Source organism: Rhododendron vialii, chromosome 3a (genome assembly GCF_030253575.1).
Source record: "Rhododendron vialii isolate Sample 1 chromosome 3a, ASM3025357v1".
Taxonomy (NCBI): domain Eukaryota; kingdom Viridiplantae; phylum Streptophyta; class Magnoliopsida; order Ericales; family Ericaceae; genus Rhododendron; species Rhododendron vialii.
Genome location: NC_080559.1, coordinates 12,092,217 through 12,108,361, shown reverse-complemented (window position 1 = coordinate 12,108,361; position 16,145 = coordinate 12,092,217). Strand labels below are relative to the sequence as shown.

The 16,145-nt window shown below is 36.9% G+C and overlaps 1 protein-coding gene and 1 long non-coding RNA gene across 2 annotated transcripts; both read right to left on the bottom strand.

Moving 5' to 3' along the window:
- Positions 1-10,483: 10,483 nt before the first annotated feature.
- Positions 10,484-10,996, bottom strand: LOC131321050 (uncharacterized). Its single transcript, XR_009198453.1, has 3 exons — positions 10,869-10,996; positions 10,672-10,752; positions 10,484-10,546 (listed from the first exon to the last, which is right to left on the bottom strand). It is a non-coding gene; the product is annotated as an uncharacterized LOC131321050 (long non-coding RNA).
- Positions 10,997-11,019: 23 nt separating this feature from the next.
- On the bottom strand, positions 11,020-14,481 carry LOC131321110 (dammarenediol II synthase-like). The gene is made up of 10 exons (XM_058352121.1): positions 14,335-14,481; positions 13,016-13,105; positions 12,723-12,920; positions 12,536-12,620; positions 12,243-12,409; positions 11,964-12,152; positions 11,786-11,899; positions 11,538-11,657; positions 11,302-11,424; positions 11,020-11,211 (listed from the first exon to the last, which is right to left on the bottom strand). Exons 1-10 carry the CDS (start codon positions 14,479-14,481, stop codon positions 11,035-11,037), a joined length of 1,410 nt encoding a protein of 469 aa, XP_058208104.1. The 3' UTR covers positions 11,020-11,034.
- Between the last annotated feature and the right edge of the window lie 1,664 nt (positions 14,482-16,145).

Genomic DNA, 16,145 nt, shown 5'->3' with positions numbered 1-16,145 from the left:
AATTTGGTCCTCAGATTTGGGAAGATTTGTGGGTGCATAAGAAATTAATTCCTGTCCAGTATTCAAAGGAAAGAGTTGCCACTTGGTGCTAAAAGAATTCCCAGCTTGGCCCTTTAAAGTAATTGTTCTTAATTAACCCCATCTCAAAAAAGTACACACTTGTCTGACTTTGACCCAATAGGTGACAAACCGTAACATTTTGCTTTCAAGTACTGGATACAGCTAGCTTGCTCTTTCATTTGAGAACACTGAGTAATTTTCTTATCAAGCTACATTAATTAGTGCAAATTAAATAGTAGTTCAAGGATTGATTTTGAAAAACTATAGTTGAAGACTTCTTTATGTCAAGTTCACTGGGTCTGATGGTAGTCTTTTTTTTTGAAATGATATGCAACAGCAGGTTAGTATTGTTAAATATTAGAGAGGAAAAAGGGAGGAGGGCTCAAACTCGGTCCAAATGCGTGGAAGTACAAAAGAAGCACCAATCGCACTTCACTTACCACTGCGGTTTGATGGTAGTCTATATATATATATATATAAATATATATATATATATATATATATATATATATATATATATATATATATATATATATATATATATATATATATATATATATCATATTGTTAGAGCTTGCTGGCAGAGAGCTATTGGATATTAACAGAGACATTCGAGAACATCATGGGCTCGGAATGAACATCATGGGCTCGGAATGAACATCATGGGCGGAACTATAGGGTAAAGAATATATATCCTCGACTTGAAAAGACAAACCGACCTGTTACTAAATGTATCTAAATGTATGCGAGACAAACTCCTAGAGAACTAAACTGCACGAATTGATTATTAGTTCTTGATTTATAACACAATATTAATGAATCATCAGGCCCATGCTCACCCTTATATTTTATTTGTTAGTGGTTAATTATGCATGCTTATGCAAATGAAATAGTCATTATCACTCTAGCTTGTCTTGGTCATATAATTCACACAACCCCTGAAATAGTTGTGTTGCAATATATAATTAAGCAGCACGTTGATTGGTGATTAGAGTGTAATGCACATTTAAGCTAGCTGTTAGTTTAGAGCATATTATAATTGATGCATGCAAGTTGTCAACTTAACTAACTACTATATTAATTTAATAAGAGTTTCTAGATTACAATCAAGATTCAATGTTTACTTTTCCCTACTTCTTTATAAAAGAGTGCATTACTACAATATTTTTCTCATAGGTGGACAATTTATATGTATGTGACATTGAAATCAAATGACTAGATAAAGTGTAAAAGCCTAATATGGTATGTGAAGAATGATTATTTTTAAGGGATTTTCTTTGGTTCCACAGTCAGGGGTGTTTGGACTAGTTTTTTAGTACCTTGACTAATCTGTTTTTCAATCCAGTCAAAGACAGACCATTCACGCCGGAGTTAAAGAATTCTCAAAAAATTATTTGCTTGCGACCTGAGCTCAAAAATCAAACTCTAGTTAATTACGTGAGAAGCAAACTCACCCAGAAATTATTATAAAGAATATAGTTTCAGTGTATGTGTGGGAATATCTCACCTTCTATGTGGGTGCAACTTGCATGTTCGACAATGTCCTGGTCTGTGGATAGGCCCACACCTCTTTATTTTAAGATTTCGACTTTTACACCTCTTCATAATTTTGTAGGTGTAAGGCAATTTTTTTGGGAAATGATTTTGCCACTCTTTTTTTTTATTAATATCACTCCCATGCAAGTGTATTTTTAGTGGCGTTAACCAAAAAAGGAGTGACAAAATCAATAGCCTTTTTTTTTTTTGAAATGAACTCTACGAATAGCCCGTTCCGCTAGGTTCTTATTTTTTAAGTACTTATTTTTTGTTTTACGAGACAAGTCATTATTAATTCACCCTTTAAGGCAACATAACAACATTCCTTTGGAAACCAAAAGGCAGAATCGATTCGAAGGAGAAATGAGAGATATTTTGTTCCACCCCATAAAAATTACATTGATTCTTTTCTTTCAAAGAATTTTCATGATACATCCGAATAACCATTTCTAGGATTAATCGATTCTGAATTCATCGTTTTAACTATCTGTATATGTATGGTTTGGTTCTTTGATTTGGTAATAAAGATAGAATAACTAATAGAAAAGAATAACTCTCCTAATATATTACCTTTATTTCGAAAAATAAGTATTTTTCTTAGCAGAATGGGGCTAAGGCATCCCAGCCAAGTTGTAATAGTATTTTGGAAGAGAGTATAGAAGCTCTACACTGAAGCATAGCCTTGACATAGTAGGCTACTCAATCCTTTGGGTTGACATGGTAGCTAAGACCCAAGACTCAGGAATTCACTCGTTTTTAAGATTTTAAATTCGAATTTCCACACGTGATATCAACTTTTAAGGGACCAGTCGATACGGAACCACCCGAACGGCGGGATAGAGTAAGCTCCAACACGCAAAAACCACCACCACATAAGAGGATCTTCAATATACGAGTCTCTATATACTTGTGAACATGAGTTCTAAAAAAGCGGTCTTCACCAATCATTGATTTGAAATGGATTTTATTGGTCAATGGGGAATCAAAAGTCACAACAACTTTTGTTGCGTTAATTTTTTTCGTTGGTTTTTGAAAAGAAAGTTTTGTTTTGTTATGTTTCTTGAGCTTGTTGACTAGAAGTATTTTTCTCATTCAATCTTAGGCTTCATTTGTTTCAATGTAAAATGTTTTACATGTAAAATATTTTTTCTAAAAACAAACTTCAAACTTTTATTTTTCGGTATTTGGTTGACACTTGAAAAATATTTTCAGAAATCGACAAAATAGTGTAGGGCTTAAACGGTAGAGAGATCTAAGAATATTGGAATTGAACGTGGATCAGGACGGACGATTGAGGAAACTGAGCAGTGAAAATTGCAGTAGAAGGCAGCGGGTTCATTTCGAAAAATAACTTCCGGATCAAGATTTAAGGGTAAGTCACTTTCATCCAATTAATGGAAAATGTTTTACATGTAAAATATTTTCATCATTTTTTACACAACCAAACACTGAAAAATAGGTAAAACATTTTTTACGTCCAAACAAACAAAGCCTTAATCAATTCAAAAAGGTTGATTTTCCAATACTTTTGTTGAGTCGGAGATTTATTATCTGAGAGAGTACTACAACACACAAGTTTGGTGACACACCCATCAAATGTAGTGCTACTTCTATGGAGGTAGACGTCCATGTTACAATAAACACCATAGCAGGGATGAATCTGTCTTTAAGTACATAGTGCAACACTTGCCTTGATCATTATTTTAATTCCATTGATTTTCAGGTTTTTTTTTTATCGACAACAATTTTATTAAGAAAAACTTGACAAATGATACATCAAGTTGGGGGGAGAGGGGAGGGGAATCCAACCAAAGGTTTGATAAAAAAATAAAAAATAAACACCTGTTGGGACAAAATCCAAAAACACCTAAGGGCCAAAGCCCAAAACAGCTAAAAAAGCAAAGCTTGGACCGCACCTTGCCGTTAAGCCAACCAGCTACACCAAGAGTGGTAACTGGCGGGCGACAAAACAGAGAGGACGACAAAGAGGATGACGGTGAGAAGAAAGCAGCAGAAAGGCTAGGGAAAGGGGAAGAGAAGATAAAAGAAGAGGGGGAGAGAAGAGAGAAGAGAGGAAGGGAGAAGGAGGAGGCGCCCGAGGCGAGGAGATAGGAGGACAGGAGGACGCGCCTCCCCGAACAGAAAAATTTTGAGTTCTGATTTTAATGTATTTTAAATTTATTGGTTCATCACGAAAGGTAAACGTAGATTTTCTAACATATTAAACATTCACTCAGCTCTCAAATTTTTTTTTCCTTATGATGCCGATTTCAGTAAATTAGCTCTAGAAGCACATAGTATTTTGTTTTTTGGTGATCGACTTTTTTCAGGTGAACTGGAAGCAGAAAAAACTTGTCGCGAGGAAGGGGACGAACCACGGACAACTCATAAAATTGTACACTTGACTTATAAATCCCCAATTTCATGCCGTGATAGGCGCGTAAATGTTCACATACGCGCCCCCTAATTTATCTTTGTTAAGTCCATTTATGTTGTTACTCGGAGCTTAACGCTTAATTTGTGTATTGTAGGTGTTCTGAGGTTCTAACATTTTAATAGGCCTTAAAAATGCTCCTATTGTGCATGTGGTCTTGTGACAGTAAAACAATACAAGTAATTCATGTTTTTGATGGGCCCAAAGACTTTCTATTTTGTCTGATAGTTGGACCAAGTGAAAGGAGGCCCAAATCATTCTCGGCAATGGGCATGGCCCACAGCTTTGCACGTACGAGACCGCGGGTTTTTCAATAAGTCTACACATCCCGACCCTTATTCCCGATTTTGTTCCCGACGCTGACGTCAGCAGCTGCAAAAAAAAAAAACTCAGTTGAAATTTTATACATTGCACCCCAAAAATCGGACCATTTCGGCATTTTCCACAACCCACCATCTGGAAAACGAACGGAGAGAGAAAGAGGAGGACCACCACCGACAACTCCCACTAGCCTCACCCTCCACTTCCGGCAACCACCACCTCACCCTCCACTTCCGGTGACCACCACCAGCAGGAAAAATCTCCTCGGCCAGCAACGACGCCACCACCGGAGCCATTACCGACCACCAAGGTCTCGTTTTCTCTCTCTCTGGATTGTCGATGACCCCTACGATTTCAGTCAATTCTAGCCTTTAATTTCTCTGTAACTTGTTCAAACCCAAAAAAATTAGGGCTTGTGAAATTGGGGATTTTTGGTTCGAACCCTAACTATAAGATTTCTGCTTCCTATATGCATCAACTGTCAAAGATTTAAGCTTATGTTATGCAAATTTTTGGTTCGGCCATCATCATTGTATTCAGTTGGGCTTGAACATTTGAAAATTTTGATTCAGTCATCATCTAATTCTAGCATGAAATAAGTTGATCATATCTCTCTTGTTTTGGTTCTTTTTGGAGTAGCTAAAAAGTGTGTAAGTTCCATGCTTAATCTAGAGTTGTAATGACTACAATGACAATTGATGTTTTGATAATCAGTTCTGTTTTGAGAGTAGCTTAATTTGTTCCTTGAATAACTGCAATGCAGTTTACTTGTATGCTAAATGGTTTGAAAGAAGAAAAATACATGTGTTCTTCAGTTCTTTTGTGACTCAAAAATACTTTTGCATTGTGGAAATCTTCTGGGTAATCTTTTCCCTACATGTGCTGCAACTCTGGTTCTGTTATGTTCAGCTTGTTGGCTTTTTTGGCTTCTGATGATGGAATTTTAGGTTGACCTACGCCCTAGATGTTGCTTTGATTTGGATGTTCCTGCGCTGCATGTTTGCTGCTGAATTTGTTACTTATCCCTTTGTCATTCTTCAGTTTACTGGAGCTGCCAGTTTATTGCTCATGCATCAAATACGTCCTTTGCAGCATTGGCAGCAGATGGGTGGAGGAAGCATTGTTGAGAGCACGCTCACAGATGGGTGGAATAAGCATCGGAGATCCAATAGCTGTGGAGCTGCTCGAGGGCATGGAATGAGAAGAAGCTTTCCGCAACTCAAACAAAGCAGTAAAGATGCTGAATCATTTGGCAGTGAAGAAGAGTAGAATGATTTGATTGCAAAAAAAAAAAATGGAGATGTAATTACTAGGCTTATTTGTGCTACAATTGAAATGCTTGAATGTAGTCTATTTTTGTTTTGCAAATGTGGTTTAAACCATTAGAGAGGAGAATGTACTCTTATTTATTTGGATGTAAATGATAATTAGCATGCGAATGACTCTATCTGGGACTATATGGTTTAATGATTTTTACAGAAATGATGAATGCAAGGATGATGGCAAAGAGTAGAAGATGACTTGCTTGTAAATGTAGGGAGCTTCTTGTATTTTGTTAAAAACTAATTTATGGTAATGTATGCATTTTAGTTTTTGCTCCATGTAATAATCTAGCACTTTGTTATTTTTCTAATGTTATATGAAATGGAATCTCTGGTATGCAATGGAACTCTTGATCCGTATCGCAAGCATGTTGGACACGGCTCCGTGTCCTAGCAAATGCTGGTTTGTACTCCCTCTGTCTCAAATTCTTTGTCCGGTCCGCAAAACGGAGTGTTAAAAATAATACAATTTTTGCAAGAAAAAATCAAAAAAATTTCAACAACTTACTAGATATCAATGAGTATTTTTAATTTTTGAAAAAAGTTTGAATTTTTTCTTGAAAAAATTGTATTATTTTTAACACTTCGTTTTGCGAACCGGACAAAGAATTTGGGACGGAGGGAGCAGTTGTAAATTTAATCTTGGTTTGTAGTTTTAAGTTTAATGCTACTCTACTATTGGTGCCTCTGGTCTTATGGATAATAGGTTTTTAGTTGAAGCAGATATGGATGATAGATTTCTAGTGTAATGCTAGTGGCTTTGTTCGTTTGCCATTTTAGTTTAGTTTTTCAATTATTATTCTACTTTTTTCTCCAATCATTATCCTATTTTTTCAATTATTACTTTCACATCTCTCTCTATCTCTCTCCAATTATTACCCTTATCTTCAATCATTACTCCATTTCTTTCTCCACCCACTACCAAAACTAAACTAAACTAAACTCTCAACCAAACATAACCATTATTTTTTTTGTTGGTTTATTCTGAAATTGTAACTAGAAGCACATGGAAGTATAGATCAGCTTAAAACTGTAAATGAAGAAATTAATGGTATATGCCGAGGTAGTGGTTCAAGCAATCAAAATCCGACCCGCATATATGATAGATTAATGGTCAGATGGTTCAAGAGGAATGATTAGGCAGTGGAACAATCATCATTGACATATGATGCCTTCATCATATAGTGCCAACTGCCAAGTGACCAACATTACAGGTTGAGGCTAGAGACATAGAGCATTTACACCCTAATAGATCTTGCCAAAGCAATAGCATCTAAACAGCATTAACTATTTACAATTGAATGAGATTATGCAAGGTTAAAGTTTTAGACGGAAACTTATACATCGAACATAATAAGGATTCCAAACAAGTAACCAATAGGTAATTCATATCTAATAAGACTACAAAGTGATCAATTCTGGAAAAAGTAAGCTACACTATATAGTCATTCATTTCAGAACAGAAAAACCTTAAAGATGTCTTGCTTCTTTAGTGACTAGAAGATATGTCAAGCACAACTATTATAAAGCAAGAGGCAACTAAATCACTCTATGAAGCTGCAAGAGTTGAAGATGCAATATGCAACTAATTCTATCCCCCTCGTAGAACTATGTGTTTATAATTTCGGTCGCCGACTGCGCATGCTACTAGTTCAACAAAATATTGTGATATTGAACTGTTGGGCAGCAAAAGCAACATGGATCTCTCAGCGTATCGTTTAACGTTATTTGGTATGAACCAGCAACAAACTCCACCGAGGACATTGAAGCAACACAAAGAGCGCAAAATTTTAAGTTAGGCTGGTATAAAACATCATACCTTTGCTCGTGTAGTTTCTAGAGCTAATTGAGCAGAGAAAAGAATTTCCTTGTAGAGAAGATATAAATGATTTCTACATTATCAGTACAATGCACATGGCTTTTTTTTTTTTTCCTCTTCCAGAAGTACCTCAAGTCTATTCACACGAAAAGGATTTTGAAACGTGACAGTTACTTCAATTTCTCTGTAAATGTAACTAAAACTACCTGTTCTAGCACGAGTTGATACAAATACTATGTTGCCCATAGCAAGAAGAAATCTTTGACTGTTGATGGATACAGGAAACATAAATCTTATAGTTAGGGTTCGAACCAAAAAATCTCCAATTTCACGAGCCCTAATTTTTTTGGGGTTTCAACAAGTTACAATGAAATTAAAGGCTAGAATCGACTGAAATTGTAGGGGTCATCGACAACCCAGAGAGAGAACGAGACCTTGGTGGTCGGTAATGGCGCCAGTGGTGCCGTCATTGCTGGGCGAAGGAGCTGGTGGTGGTCGCCGACGTGGAGGGTGAGGCTGGTGGGAGTCGCCGGTGTGACCGCGTTTGGGGGAAATCGCTGGTGGCGACCTCGTTTGGGAGAATTTCCAGATGGTATCGTTTTGGGGGAAATCGTCTGGTATGGGGGAAATTTTCAGCCCTCCCCCCTTTTTTTTTTTCAGCTGCTGAAGTGGGGCTCACCCGCCACATCAGCGTCGGGAACAAAATCGGAAGTAAAGGTCGGGATGTGTAGACTTTGAGTCGGCTACAGTAACATGAATATGTATACAAAAAAACTATGTGAAGCCACGCATAGCAGAGGAGAGACCCGGGCACTACTGCTGGGAACAGAAGGCTGCGAAGACCAACTTTGAGATGGCCGGCTAAATTCCTTTTTCGGGGCATAGATGAAGCTCGAACTCTGAGTAACGATGTTTTTGTTTTGATTTAGTGTTTTTATTATTCGAATTGTGGTTGTATGACTTGAGAATTTATTTGCGGTATTAATTTTCTCTATCAAATCTTGTGCATGATTTTCTAGATTTTTATGCACGTTCATACGACGGTTCTTAATTATTTGTGATAACTGAGTAAGATGAGTTATGCTTCCTAAGATGCGCCGTGCTATTAGACGATCCGAATGGGGCCAAACGCTAAACTGTCAATTCGCCCCTACTTATCCAAAAGTAATACTTACCGATATCCACTGGAGCTAATTTTTTACAGGGCACCATAAAATAATATTCAAAAATTGATGGATTTTTTTTAAATTTTTTCGGGATCCAAATGAGGCCAAACGCGTGTGTCTTTGCGGATTGTCCCTGCGGAGTGTCCCTGCTCATAGCAGAGCTGTTAAAAAAGCTTCTATTCTGCGCGTGGTCTTGTGACAGTAAAACAATACAAGTGATTCATGCTCTTGGTGGGCCTAAAGACTTTCTATTTTGTCTGATTGTTGGACCAAGTGAGAGGAGGCCCAAGTCATTCCCGGCAATGGGCATGGCCCACAGCTTTACACGTACGATACCGCGGGTTTTTCTTAAGTCGGCTACAGTAACATGAATATATAAAAGGAGAGCCACGCATAGCAGAGGAGAGACCGGGCACTACGGTTGGGAACAGAAGGAATCAGAGGCCGCGAAGTCCAACTTTCTGATGGCCGGCTAAATTCCTTTTGTAAGGCGTAGATGAAGCTCGAACTCTGAGTAACGATGTTTTTGTTTTGATTTAGTGTTTTTATTATTCGAATGAGTTTAAATTCTTTCCACCTTAGGTGGAAACTATGGGGTTTCCACCACCCACTGCGGACCCCATCGTGTGATTTTTTCAGTAATCTGAACCGTTAATCTTATAGGATCCGTAGAGTAGTATATTGACTTAAAAAATCATGTTTATCAAATAGTGATAGGTACATCAAAAATTAAATTTTAGTTTACAAAATAGACGGTCATGGATTGTTTAACTTTAAACTTATCTACCGCTGATTTTGTAAACCAAAATTCAATTTTTTATATACCTATCCATGTCTGATAAAATTGATTTTTTGCGAAAATATACTACTCTGCAAGCTCTGCAAGGTGAACGATTCAGATTACTGAAAAAAATACAAGACGGGACCCACAATTGGTGGTGGTGAAAAACCCATGATTTCCACCTGAGGTGGATAGAATTTATACTCTATTCGAATTGTGGTTGTATGACTTGAGAATTTATTTGCGGTATTAATTTTCTCTATCAAATCTTGTGCATGATTTTCTAGATTTTTATGCACGTTCATACGACGGTTCTTAATTATTTGTGATAATTGAGTAAGATGAGTTATGCTTCCTAAGATGCGCCGTGCTATTAGACGATCTGTGCCATAAAGACGGGTCGTACTAGTAAGACGGTTCGTGCTAAGCGGCGATACCCCATGCTATTCAGTGAATAATTAATTGCCTAAATAGCATGGGGTATCGTAAATACTTCATAAAGACGGGTCAATTGAAGCAATCGGTAATCTCTGAGGACAATACTCAGAGTACTTACGCTATCTTTTAGGTAATAGTAATTATTCTGTTTTATTAATTATTTTTGACACGAAAATAAAGCAATCATGCTGCAATGAGTGTTAGTAAGGTACCCCATGCATTCTTGTTCATCAATAGTATCTTCTTGTCAACATAAAAGAGGAAATAATAATTCTCTCTTTTGATGGCTTGGTGTTGTTACATAGTAAAAGATGAACTGTGCTTTCATTAGTGGAACCTTGGTCTTCGAGCCTGAGTTTATACTTTTTAGGAAGATGGCCAAACACATTTCCGATATTCTCCGAGCGCCCACGTTGGGAATATGTTCCTGTGTTGTGCATAATGTAACATGCAGTTCTTCATGACACAACCGGTAGTTTCCTGTTTTATGGTGAGCAAAAACAAACAAACAAAGAGAATAGAAGATGAGATAAGAATTTTTGTAGTACAACACAAACTTAATTTGGTATTGTTTCACAAACTATCTTGGCATGCAAATTACCTGCTGACCATTTGCGCGTTTATTAAAATCCTTGCTACTTTATGTAGCGGTGTCGTATCTCTTTGAGCCTAGAAATATATATATATAAAGAAGACGCAAATTAAATACTTGCAGTACTCCATTCTATAACTTATTTTCTTATGAAATGTGAATAAGCTAGCAATTTAACACTTCGGATGTTAAGATCACTAACTTGTCCGCCATAAAGAAGTCCCAGCATAGCCCATGATGTTTGTACCAGATTCGTTCGATTCCCTTCCAACTGTTGATACTTCTGTATCACACAAAACGCTAAACATGAGCAAGAAAATTTTATCAAGAATCGTGCACCATATCATTGGTCGCCAAAGATATCATCAGATCCATAATTAACCTAGGTGTTGGAGTTACCATAGATGGGCATGATTCAAGGCTTTCACCCCAACCCCCTTCTTCGTTTTGTGTTGAAAGCAAAAATCAACAGCTCTACGGACTGCTTCACTGTTGTTGTATGTCTTTCCAACCGAAGCAAACCCACCACTTTCAGGGCCCTAAGTGGAGAGAGAAGTTAGATAATTTAGTTAGTTAAGTTATGAATTACCAAGTTGTGAAGTAAGTTTACAAATAGCAATGAATAATATGATCTATGTAGTACCTGTAAGTAAAGCAACCCATTCACAGCATCGTGCAATCGCTCGACATCAGCTTTTTCTCCAGCAATTTCAGAAGGCATTTGAGAAAGTAGGAGTAGACACTGCATGCAAGAGAAAAAAATTTGGTTACGGCGAACAATGAATTTCTTAATTGCTCCAAATATGTGCTGATGAATGCAGATGTAGATTACCTTAAGCGATTCTGCTGTGCAATCCGAAACCCCCCAACCATGGTCTTGATCAGAGAAAGTCCACGATCCTTTAGTAAAGTGCCGATACATACTCTTGAAATCCCCAGCTGGATTTTCTTTGACCTTCAATGTAACAGTATAAAAAGCAAAATGAAATTTTGCTAAACTTATCCATACTTATGTAATTGTGTTTGTGTATGTACACAGACATGCATATCATTGGATAGGAAAGAAACCTGTGATTCTTTGATGTAAGAATGTGCTTTCTTTAGTGAGTCACCGTATTCGTCAACCATATTGCTGGCAATAATTGCCTGAGTTGCAAAAGTACAATCCCATAGCTGACTACCAAAACTCTGCAATGAAACAACCAAATTAATTGACAATTGAGCATGAATGGAACATCGAGCTTACATTATAAACGACAATCTCTAAATGAAGAATGACGAAACCAGAATTGAGATTGTCATAAAAAAAAACTAACCTGCATTTTCATTCCATCTTCGGCCAGCCACAAGTAATCCGGAACTCTAGCTAGATGGTACTTGAACTCATCACCATTTGGGTCCTCTGCCCAGCAACACATCATGTGCAAACTCTGCAACAGAAACAACTTCAACAGGATTTACAATCAAGTTCTCTGGTTTAGGCGACTTAATTACCTTTTCTACACATCCTATGGTAATGTATCTGCTGCTCTCTGCTCCATAATGCATGTACTTAATTGCTTTTTGCATGGTTCTCTCTCTAATCTTGTTGAAGGGCCAACGGGTTATAATTGGCTCGGTCAAGTAATGAAGACCATCCCAAAGTAAGTCTTGTACAAAGCTATGAGGGTAGTAGAGATCCTCCTGCAGTAGAGATAAACATATCAGAATTGTAATTTCCTAACTTATACATGAATCGTAAGACAGAAGGGATCATCAATAGATTTTACCAACCTTACAACAGTCATGTCGCGTTTTGTTCCAGCAGATTTCCTCATATGGCTTGGTGTGAATTTCTTGTCTCAATGCCTTGACTAGATCAGTGATCGGCCCATGGTATTTCTTCCCATACAAATACGACATGGGCATGTAAGACGTGCGACAATAGCACCACATTTTCGCTAATCTAAGAAATAGATGTTGATCAGACCAGGCTACATAATAGTACAAAGACACACTATAGAAAATCGTAACTCTCATGAATTTGATTCTCTCAACAAAGATTAAGTAGACCAACTTTTCGCTACCTGGATGATAAGGGAAAAATGAAGGAAAAAGCCAGAACTCTGGAGGCAAAGGATTGCAGCCTGCCCATTCATACAATCCTAGCACCTGAAAAGGAGAGATTCAAAATAATCCATCAATTTTATCTTAAGAAGAGAGAACATATTTCCACAAATTTTCCTTAAAGTTTGAAAGAAAGTTGCATCATACCGAAAGATAGACCTTTCCCCGAGAAGGAATTCCAGTTGCACCATCATTGTCAAGAATCCACTCCCGGCCTTTGGTCATTGCCCCATTTTCTCCATCATCGGGCCCTTCTCCTAGCAATCGCAAGGCAACATAGCTAAGTGCCGAACCGATCATGGTGCTGTGGCCTTCTATATAGAATCCCCATCCCCCATCATCGTTCTACATAGCAAACATTGCGCCAATAGCTTAGATACACATTGGACTAGTTTGGATTTTCTATGCCAAAGATTCATGGGAATTGGACTAGAACTTACCTGATGAAGGTAAATATAGCGAATCAACTCCTTTTTGTGTTCTGCTGTTAGAATCATATTGATTGCTCCACTAATGTACAGGATGATTATCTGCAAAAAAAATTGTAACACTCCTAATTGGTTCAATAGGAACACTCAGATGGCTTGAAATCAAAGGATTAAAAACTATCTGATTAGTATACTCAACTAATGATATTTAGTTACCAATGCAGGGTATCCGGGGCCAGCTTGCACGCACCTCGGACTAATCCCTACAGCCCCTCCCACAACTGTTTCACATGCTTACGCGTGGGGGGTGAGGTGGTGTTTTTTGACTCGAAATGGAATGGTATCTGTCAATAATGGGGAGCAAAGACTTCCAAGTTGTCCCTAAATTTTGTCTGAAATTTTTTTGGTATTTTTTATCTTTCGTCTTAATTTTTGGAATAAATCATTTATGTCAACGAGAGAAATCAGAAAAGTATAAAAATGTAGACCGTAGTTGAATTTTTTTTTATATAAAATGACACTAAAAACAAAAATACTAGCCATTTGATATTTTTTTGTCCTCAGTAATTCATAATTTTTTTTACTTTTTAAACTACTCTCGTCGAGACGAATGAATGACCCAAAATGTAAAATAAATCTAACAAAAATTCAAGAAAAACGCACAAAAATACCAAAAGAAGAACGGAGAGTGGATGGAAATTATCAAATGGCCACATGATTTCACTTCCCATCGGACAAAAGCACACATAACATGGAGTACTTAAAACCCGTCTGCTACGAAGCAATTTTTCGGACCTTCGGTACTGCTATACCCCGCTATGTCGGTGCTATCCAAAATGCCCACCCATATCGGCCGGTGCCCGCTACGCCATTACACGACCGCTATGGCCACTTTAAATGGTCTGGCGCCAAGAAATAATTTTAAAAAAAAATTTACGACCACTACACCCGATTACCGCTACATATCATTCGATACTCTAACTATCACTACACGTGTACCGCTACCACCACCATGCAGTCTACTACCACTTTTAAAACTTTGACATGTTTTGCTCCTTAGTCAATACCATGCAGTCTACTACCACTTTTAAAACCTTGACATGTTTTGCTCCTTAGTCTACTACCACTTTTAAAACCTTGACATGTTTTGCTCCTTAGTCAATGTACAACTGTTGTATTTAATATGCTTGCTACCACTATGCAGTCCGGTACAATTGTTGATGTACTTACATGTGTTTGTGTGTGTGTGTGTATATATATATATATATATATATATATATATATATATATGGAGAGAGAGAGAGAGAGAGAGAGAGAGAGAGAGAGCTTACTAGGGGAGGAGTGAAAAACATGGGACCGGAATTTTCAGCAGGCCAGTGGCCATCACTTGACTGGATTGCACGATTTAATCGAATAGCTTTCTTCAAGGCAGTTGTCACGGTCTCATACTTCACATCCTCTGTCTCCGCCAATCTCATTGCTGGTATACTCAAATCGATGTTCTTGTTTTCCTTTTTCAGCTGTAAACAAAGAAATTGCACTACTTTTTATGGTCTATCAAGGGAAATGGGTGTTTAATTTGAGAGAAACTTACGGCAGCACTCAATTGCGACCGAAGATCAGTACAGCAGGTCAAAAAAGAAGAAGAAGAAGAAGAAGCATAAATGCAAAAAAAAATACAAAAGATTATTAGGCCAAAAAGCGGTTCTTTTCAGTGTCTTTTTACAGGGAGACAAACAAACACAACTTATATAGATAAAAAATAAAAATAAAAAGCGGTAAATTTCACTGACCTCCCCTGAGGTTTCTAACACAGACAAAGACCTCCCTCGAGGTTTCTGAAACGCCACTAACCTCCCCTACTTTTGAAAGAATTATCAATATTTCCCATTTGTGAAGTCCCCATTAAGTTTTTACCAGAAAATCATGATGTCATCACATTTTACAAGCCTAAATCCCCTAATTACCCTTGCAACCGTGGTCAAACAGCCAATGCTTTTCTTCCATACTAAATCTGATATTCACCCCCTCTCAATATGATTTTGAAAAGTAAATAGAGCCTGATAATTCAAACTATTCATAAATTATTCTAAAGAATATTTTGACAAATCATTCACTAATGTTTATCGATGTTATGTGATACATACGTATGTCGGATAATTATATCAAATATATACCCACATAGTATAGAACTATTTGTTTATACATTGTATATATTATAAGAATTGATTTTTACACTCTCCTTTTTATATCCACACACCCTTTTTTGTCTTTTAGCAAAAAAAAAAAAAAAATACACTTTCAACACTAAAAAAGAAAGGGTGGGATATCAAAAAAGGTATTGCATGTGAAAATCAATTCCCTATATTATATTCCATCAAAAATTTTAGTCTGCTATTAAAGTTGAAATCTTTAATTTTATGCAAAGTACTTCAAAAAATGATTAAAAAAGCACTACGTGAACAAACATGGCGTACATAGATGACTTGTGGGGTCCACTTCGAGGTCCCACACAAACGATTTGAACGTTCATTAAATTTACAATTTTTCAAGTCGTTGTAAAAAATTTGCTCAATCGAAAATCGAATGACTGTAAGTTCTTGATCAAATCTACTAACTTTTCATTTAAAATCAAGATCCTGAATTCTGAATGAAAAATGATTCTGATTCTAAATGAAAAAGTTAAAAAATTAGATTAAAAAAATTACAATAATCCAACTGAGCTGATTTTTTGTAGGGCTACTCGAAAAATTAATTTAATTTTATGAACATGAAGGATTATTTGAGTGGAACTCTGAAATGGGCCCCATAAGTCATTTGTGTACAATCTGTGCACACCATGTCTGGCGCGTAATCGGACTGAAAAATAACGCGCATAAGGATATGTTTGGTTGTGTTTTCATTTTTGAGTTTTTGAGAGGGAAAAGTTATATAGAGTTTCATACTCTTTTTTTTTTGCCTTTAATCAACTTGTTTTTCAAATTTTGCCTCTCTCTCTCTCTCTCTCTCTCTCTCTCTCTCTCTCTCTCTCTCTCCTTTTTGGGTACATTAAGTCTAAACATATTTAAAAAGTAAAAGAATTACAAAATTTAACTGAAAAAGAAAAAAAGGAGCCAATTTTGACTTGCCATGTCGATTGTTT

What these genes read in the sequence shown, in the direction of transcription:
- LOC131321110 (XM_058352121.1), bottom strand. Translation starts at nt 14,481, where the DNA reads ATGAGATTGGCGGAGACAGAGGATGTGAAGTATGAGACCGTGACAACT. An exon ending in CGCGACATGACTGTTGTAAG is followed by an intron (nt 12,153 to 12,242) that starts GTTGGTAAAATC and finishes TCTCTACTGCAG; the next exon opens with GAGGATCTCTACTACCCTCA. An exon ending in CTTACATCAAAGAATCACAG is followed by an intron (nt 11,425 to 11,537) that starts GTTTCTTTCCTA and finishes GTTACATTGAAG; the next exon opens with GTCAAAGAAAATCCAGCTGG.